The sequence below is a fragment of the Plectropomus leopardus genome, chromosome 17 (genome assembly GCF_008729295.1).
Source record: "Plectropomus leopardus isolate mb chromosome 17, YSFRI_Pleo_2.0, whole genome shotgun sequence".
Classification (NCBI taxonomy): Eukaryota; Metazoa; Chordata; class Actinopteri; order Perciformes; family Serranidae; genus Plectropomus; species Plectropomus leopardus.
The window spans coordinates 14434111-14442016 of record NC_056479.1 but is presented as its reverse complement, the minus strand read 5'-3'; the positions used below and the strand labels follow the sequence as shown (position 1 = coordinate 14442016).

Below are 7906 nucleotides of genomic sequence, written 5' to 3'. Positions count from 1 at the left end.
GGACACTGAGCAAAACTACAGTTACAGGTTACTGCACAGAGGGCCTGCATCAAAGCTAAGATAGCACAGTTTTCAATGAATTTATGTCTAAAAAAATGCAGTATATCCATACATATGGATATTGATTGTTATCCTGCATCACTACTTCTGATCACTTTCACAAGGTGTGCATCCAGCACCACCACCCGAGAAAAAGTGCTCGCTGGTTCTATAAACAACTGACTGTCAAAACTGTTATGTGTTAATGTGAGGCTGACAGTTGTGTGAGGGAAGCCAGAATGTCTCACGCACTCCTCCTCCTGCTTCTCCTCCTCCCTTCAAACTGGGCCTGTCTCCATCAGACAGCCAGGTGGCCTTGAGTTCTGCATACTGACAGTAATAGTGGAGGATGGGAAAAAGGCATTCTCTGCACCACTGTTGTTGTTCAGGAATGCTGTTGAGATACTGAACGCTGTTCGGCGTCGTGAGTGCAGAGCACAATGATCACTTTCACACGCATGATAAGATGAGCTACAATGACCAAAGCGCATCTCCTCTTAAGATGTTTTCCTCTTTTTCTTTTTTAATTTAGGTCTGGAACTCATCTCACCGTGTATTGGACTGATTAGTATAAGTGGCTGCATACCACCACCTCTCATCCTATCTTTGAGAACATTCCTGCAGTAGCTAAACCCTCTCAGCGCTGCAGTGTGAGATTAGAACTCATCATGACATTAGATAATGCTGAGGTTTTTTTCTGGAGCAGTCCCTTGTCACGGCGGTCTGAAAAGCTGAAATATAGATGCCAATTAGAGTCAGTCAAGCAGAATACTGCTGGATACAGAAAGTGTAAGTCTTGCCAGAGTTTTGCTTGTTCCTCACTTTGGTGAACTCATCACTGAGGGCATCATCCAGCAGCCTAGCACAGTCACAAGCAGCCGCGCTGCAAATTCCTACCTTTGAACCTGTTTCCTGATAGCAGCGAATGTAAACAAGGCACCAGCTTTCAAACGCTGTCTCCCCAGCAGCCAGTTCAATGGACACACCTGACTGCCCAGCAGACTAAACACAGGCAAATTATGCAACACAGAGCTCCTGGTTTAATATCTGTGTGTAGGCTGTAGTAGGGGTGAGACTTATCCTGTGCTACTGCTACGCACACAGCATCTGAAGTTGCTGATGACTTAAAGGTACGGTTATGATTTTTTTAAAATGAGGTTTTATACCTATCCAAAGTCAGTATATTTCGAACAGTAGATGGCAGTTTGTTACGCATCTGGTTTGGCGAAGCAGGCTGGAGTCCGACCCAAAAGCTAAGCAATATACTGCTGTGAATGGGGGTCAGTAACAAAATGTATATTAGCCACCTAAAAAAATGATCACAGATTAAGGGTATGCTATATTGAGAGTCACTCCTTTTTTTAGGCAGTTTCAACAAGGGAAGCTGTTAACGGCTTAAGCTCCTCATCTATGCTCTCGTCAAAGCCACCACACCAAAGTTACACAATAACAAAAAAAACTGATCAAGCAGTAAACCAGCAGCTCCTGTGTTGAGCAATGTTAAATTACATGTTTTCTCAATGGAGTCTGGCTCTGAAATGAGCAATGTAACTGCTTCATTTTCCAAATGGAAATCACTGTCTGACTGCAAGATAAAGCAGTGGAAATACTGTCAAAACAGCATACACTTGATACTGATTTTTTCATGTGAGCCTTTTTTTTCTTTTGAGAGAGCTAAAATACAGATCCAGTCGGAGGATGTGCTCACCCCCATCTACTGTATGTAATATACAGTCTATAAAAAATACCCCATACAACCCCACTTAAAAATATGTGAACAATACCTTTAAAACTTATGCTTCAGGGTCAGGGGGGTCGACCTGTGCAGTCTGCATCCTTTAACAGTGCACTCGATTCCATCTAATCCTGTCTATGCTCCCTCCAGTTCTTCCTCACTTGCTTTATCTCGTTCTCTTCCTGTTATCTCCTCGGCCCTGCTGTTCTCCTGCGAGTTTAACAGGACAGGTTAGAGGGCAGAGGATGTTTATGTGTGTACCTCAGCATCAATATAGATGTATTTTTAGTGCACCAATTATAGGTAGGAACTCTTCAAAGCTTATAGTCCTTGCTTTAAAACTTTACAGCCTACTTAGATATTACAATTTCAGAGTAAAGCAGCATTTTTAGCTTCATGAGGTCAAACAGAAACATGCAAAATTCATGAAGGGGCAAAAGTCAGCACGCTGTGGCGCATTTCTAAAGAGAGGATTGTTTTTTTTGTTTTTTTTACTGCCTTGAAGCTGAATGATGATGCCTTTGCATGGCTGATTGATAGATGAGGATGCACTGAAACCTATTGGTTCCAGGCGACATTGTTTATTAAGCAGAACAAATTGTGAAAGCTTGCTACATCTGCCCCCCCGAAGGCAACTCTCTCACTCCTCGCTCAGTCAAGAGATGTTCTCCCCTGCTTTATCTCTGCTAAGATGAATAATGCATGTACTTCTCACACAGATTGTTTTGCTTGGGGACTAAGTGGAAAGTTTGATTGGTAGTAAGTTTTTGTGTCCCTTGAGGCCCCAAGAAAGGCCTACAGCGATACACTTGTGTGTATCCAAGAGATGCAGACGATAATTGCAGGGTGTTCTGATAGAGTTGTTTGTGTCTCTCACACCTATTACCTTGATTAGGTTTGTGAGTTTTCCACCACATACAATAGTACGACACTTAGGGAGAGAGAAGTGGAATAAATGTCTAGGAGCAAAGGACATACACAAACAGAAAGGGAAGAGCAGGTGACATTAGGTGATAATATTTCATAAGTAAGAGAACCCCTTGTGTGTTTGTATGGCTCTAATGAGCTATGGGTGATGCCTACTTTTCCCATAATCACTAAAGCTTTTTCCCCAGTGCTCCACAGCACAGCAAAATCTGGCAGATCATTCTCTGTTCGTTCCCACCACATAAATTTGTAAGATGAAAGCTGCTGGGTTCAGAGAGGGATATTGAAGCTCCTTGTGCGTGTACCAACAGATGGTTGGAAATTATTGTAATCACTTTAATGACATGGCTCCTCTGCCTTCCCGTTGTTCGATTTAGCTCAACCGCTCACAATCAAAACATGAGAATATTACCAAGTACTGTAATAATATGAAGATTTACATTTTGACTGACTTAAACCAACATGAGATATGTTGGGGTGGCTGGCGCTTGCGAATGTTGTATCATGGCTTATATTTATTTAAATCCTTAAATATATATGTCAGAAAATGCAGAAAATCTGCACACTGCTCTTGCTCTCAAGACATCTGTTGAGCCTGTATGGGGTATCATACTTTGATGAAGGACTGCAGGGACCAAACTGTTGGTTTGATGCAGTTAATAAATAAATCTTTTGAATCTCTTGAGTGAGTGAATCTCGTTTTCTGCTTCTATGCAAGGCAAGAAAACATATATGTGATATTCACAAGCATCGATCCCCAAGAAGATACTTAGCTTCTTTCCAATGCACCTGCACAAGAAATACTGCAAGTTTAAGTATTTTTTTAACACATATGACAAGTGAGGAAATCTTCATAGCTACTGTGAAGTTTATAATTTTATTCAACTGGGTTTATGCTGGAGGTAGACCAATTTTTGTCTTCATTAGGGGGAACAGGGGATCTTTAGTTGGAGATAGCACGTCAACAGAATATGCCATATAGAAGTGGTATACATAATCTGAAATCTGAGAAATTGAAGATAACTTTGAATAGAGATGATAGATTATTCATTTAAATTAGAAAATTCTGACTGAAGTAAATGATGCCCATTCCCCTGCTCAGGACTATAAGCATTTTTTAATGCTTGAGAATGAATAAAAATGGTCAAAAATCCTTAAAATACTACATAAAGACACCAAGACCATATACCTTAGAGAAATTGTGTGATTTAGTATCAAAAACTTTCGACATTCAGAGATTTTTGTAAGAATTTCATTTTTTGGCAATTAAATGGAGAGCACTTCTTTTCTGGAAACTGCTGAGAATCCCCTTTATTGTCAATATATGTATGTAATACATTCATCTGCTGAATGCTCAAGGTCTCTCGTTTGTGCTGGTCAAGTTTCCTGGATTTTTTTTTTTTTTAAATGATCTCACTGCAATTAAATACAATCTACAAACTACTGCAGTCATCATACATGAATAAAATTGGGCTCAATGAATTCACAGTCATACCCAATTCATGCAATTCCAATACTGTTTATCCACTCCAGTATGCATATATGCATGCATTTGCATTGCATGCAAAAAAATGCATGGATTTAGCCAAAAACTGCATGGATTTAGCCAAAGACTACATGGGACTAGCAGAGATTGGATGTGTCTGTAAACAGACTGTGGGTTCCTATAGAAGCTATTTTCAGTCAGATACCTTAAGGTGAGAGGTCAAGGTCCCCCTATTAAAATGGTTATGCCAGTTTTCCCTCACCAAATAACATGGTTGGTTTAAAAACTATAAGCCTTAAAACTCAGTTCACTACATCACTCCATCCTGTGAAAGACAGTAACGTTGGCCAAGGATGCCGATGCCCTAGCAGAATGGAGGAGGTTAATGCACAACTTCTGTGAGATCTGCAGTCTATGTTGTTGTTGAATTGCATTACATTGTTATATTATGTAATGGATGAGGAACATTGTCATATAGAATAAAGCTTTATGCAACATAACCTCAAACTACACCCAATTTGAGTGAACACAATTCGGACACAGGCTCACAAAAAGTAACCAGATTTGGTTGGCTGTGTTATTTTGTCCATCACTTGTGTCACTTCATAGATTAACTGCTTACTATTGAGTCTCATCGTCATGGCCACATATCTCTCCTCCTCTCTTCTTCTCTCTCCAGAGACGAGCCAGCCACCCAGTCAGCCAACAAGGCAGTCGAGCAGCCACTAATGCTCTAGCGTGTTTGGCTTAGTCCTAATCCCCCTTGGCTCACTTTAGCCATTATCCAGTCAGGGCTGCAGTTAACAGGCTATATTATGATCAACCAGAGCCATCCAGGGTCAAGAAGAATGTGCAGTTATGGGAATAGACAGCTCCCCAGCTTTGCATTTTCTCCAGAGGAATGCGAGGCTCCTCCAAAAATGTTCCTGCTCAACACAAAATCACAAACATGACGGGAAAGGTGCATCACAGACATCTGTCTTGGCATGACATTAAGAAGCATAATGCTGCCTATTCACAGTTAAACCGTCCTTTGTATAATGTAATAAAGGTGTGGAATATTTCAATGTTAGGCTGGAAAGAGGATTGAGGTCTTTAGGTAGATTAAGTGCAGCAGCAGGGTATGAATGTATTCCTTGAGGGTTTGTATTTGGAACATGTCATGAACTGTGCATTGTATTCACACGCAATCACAGATGATTGGCAGGACTCCTGCCTTACCTACCAGTTCTTGTCACTTTAGGTACAATCACAGGCTCTGTTAATGTTGCCCATGATGTCTACAGTTGTCTTCTTGATGATGATTGACTTGCTCCTGCCTGACAGTACTTTAAATCTGCATTAGACCTACTATGTCAATGTTAATCTCATCTTCCTGTATGGAAGCTTTTGTAAGTTTTTAAAGTGTGAGAGAGATGAATAGAATATATAATAATATAGAGTTGTTTTTCTGTGCCTGCAGCGCAAATGTAAATCAGTGTTTTTGTGTCCTTTTGCAGGGAATTGATGCCCAAGTCATCAGAGGGCCAGTTAACCATGGAGAAGACTCCAAGCTACTATGTCACCAAGGAGGTCCCCGCAAGAATCTACACCATGTCTAAAGATACAAAGCTGATTGTAGTCGTCCGGGATCCTGTCACTCGCGCCATCTCAGACTATACCCAGACTCGCTCCAAGAAGCCAGACATCCCCTCGTTCGAGAACCTGACCTTTAAGAACATGTCAGCGGGTCTGATTGACACGACATGGAGTGCTGTTCAGATCGGCATGTACGCCAAGCACCTTGAGCGCTGGCTCCAGTACTTCCCCATGGAGCAGCTGCTGTTTGTCAGCGGAGAGCGTCTGATTAGCGACCCTGCGGGCGAGATGGCTCGTGTCCAGGACTTTCTTGGGCTCAGGAGGGTGGTCACAGAGAAGCATTTCCACTTTAACCCAGCAAAGGGCTTCCCCTGCCTTAAAAGACCTGAGTGGAACAGCAAGCCGCACTGCTTGGGCAAAACCAAAGGCAGGACCCATCCTAATATTGACCCAGAGGTGGTGCAAAGGCTAAGGGACTTTTATAAACCCTTTAACAACAAGTTTTACCAGATGACTGGTCACGACTTTGGCTGGGACTAAAAGGATGATGTTGGACTCTGCAGGTCCCTTGTCTGTGATTTTTTATGATTACATCACTCTGGAGATATTGTTATACAGTGTATGTACAGTATTTGGTGGCTGTGTAAAAAGTTCAGAAGTCTATTTTATGATAATTTATTGTTATGATGATTAACTCACTAAGCTGCCTAACCAGGTTTATCAATGACACACTTCAGTTTTAATTCTCCTTGAGTACATGAGCATTTTTATAAAAGCACAATGTTTTTACGGGTATTATGAGCAGGGTCGGTGTCTTTTTTTTTCAACAGGACATTTTTTTTGGGTTCATACATCTTCTTTTAGTTTTCCAAATGTTGCTTTTGCTTCACATAAACCCTGAACAAGGTCCAACTTTACAAACAACTGGTAATATCCCCTTAACATTTGCCTGACCCTCAGAGGTCTGTGGACCCACTTAGTCAGGTCGATACAGGCCTCAGCTGATCCAGTGCCACTTGCCAGGTGGATCAATACAGTAATAGCTCCTCATCATGTCAATTAGACCTGAGTGATGGCACTGCCTTGCTCCCTTGAGCACAGCAATAAAACATGGATCCATTAATGGTAGTAAGTTTATGGTTGACCCATGAGCCAACTTCAAATTAATATAATAATATAAATTTCCACTCCAATGTTTTGACTCAACCACTATTGGTACAGTTACTACAAAGGAATGTTGATTAGGATCCAATAGCGTGTCCTGTCAAGATACTTGGGGATGTTTTCATCCAAAAACCTGCTGCACAGGCTTCTCAATGCCTAATCGCTTATTGCTCTTTCCAAAAAGAAAATGAGTCATATGGCTTAATTACATTCACTGATCTGTACTAAAATGTCTCTCATTGATCATTCTGTACAGCTGTTTTGTACCACAGGTGATACTAGATGTGCTAACAAGGCCCTTACCCATGATACACCAACTGAAATAAGCATCTTTGTAGGTTACTTTCAGTGATAGCTGAAAAGGATCAAAATAATCCTACCTTGACCCCAAAGTCCTCATTTGAATTAAATGTATGGTTGAGTTTTAGTCAACCTTTATAGACATACATTTGTCAGAAATTTAACATTCCAAGATGACTGGGTACTGCAACCCCGCTGTGGTAGAGGCACTATTTTGCTGTAGGATGCATTGCTTAACAAACATGTAAATGAAGCAGGTTTGGCAGAAAGTTTGATTGAAAAGGTGCAGTCATGGTATTTTTATGAAGTAAAAACAATAAATATGTTTTACCAAAATCATAAATAGTCTCTCGTGTTTGGCTTTACTATATCAAAGTCCAGGTGAAACAAAAATAAATAGGCTATGTGTTTTAGTTTGTCACACCAATAAATATTTGTCACTTTCCACCCAACCAAAGTTGAATAGTTAAAAAAATCAACAAGAATATTAAATTAGGTTTTAAAATTGTGAAAAAAATGAGCAGTATTCACTGCTGGCAGCATGTCTGCTGAAGGGGCTGAGCCGAAGGACGAGAAGCTGCAAAGCAACAGACTCTCGTTAGCAGCTACCTATGTAGCACTAAGCACATACTCCTTGAGCCAAAAAATGAGCAGCCACTGCAGCGCTGATTTAGCAA

At 40.9% G+C, this 7906-nt stretch overlaps 1 protein-coding gene across 1 annotated transcript in view; it reads left to right on the top strand.

Moving 5' to 3' along the window:
* The window catches only part of hs3st3b1a (heparan sulfate (glucosamine) 3-O-sulfotransferase 3B1a), a 15770-nt gene extending 8202 nt beyond the window's left edge, over positions 1–7568 (top strand). Inside the window, exon 2 of the mRNA XM_042504778.1 lies at positions 5687–7568. Coding sequence (XP_042360712.1) covers positions 5687–6305 — 619 coding nt within the window. The 3' untranslated portion in view covers positions 6306–7568. The remainder of the gene's footprint in view (positions 1–5686) is intronic.
* Positions 7569–7906: the final 338 nt, after the last annotated feature.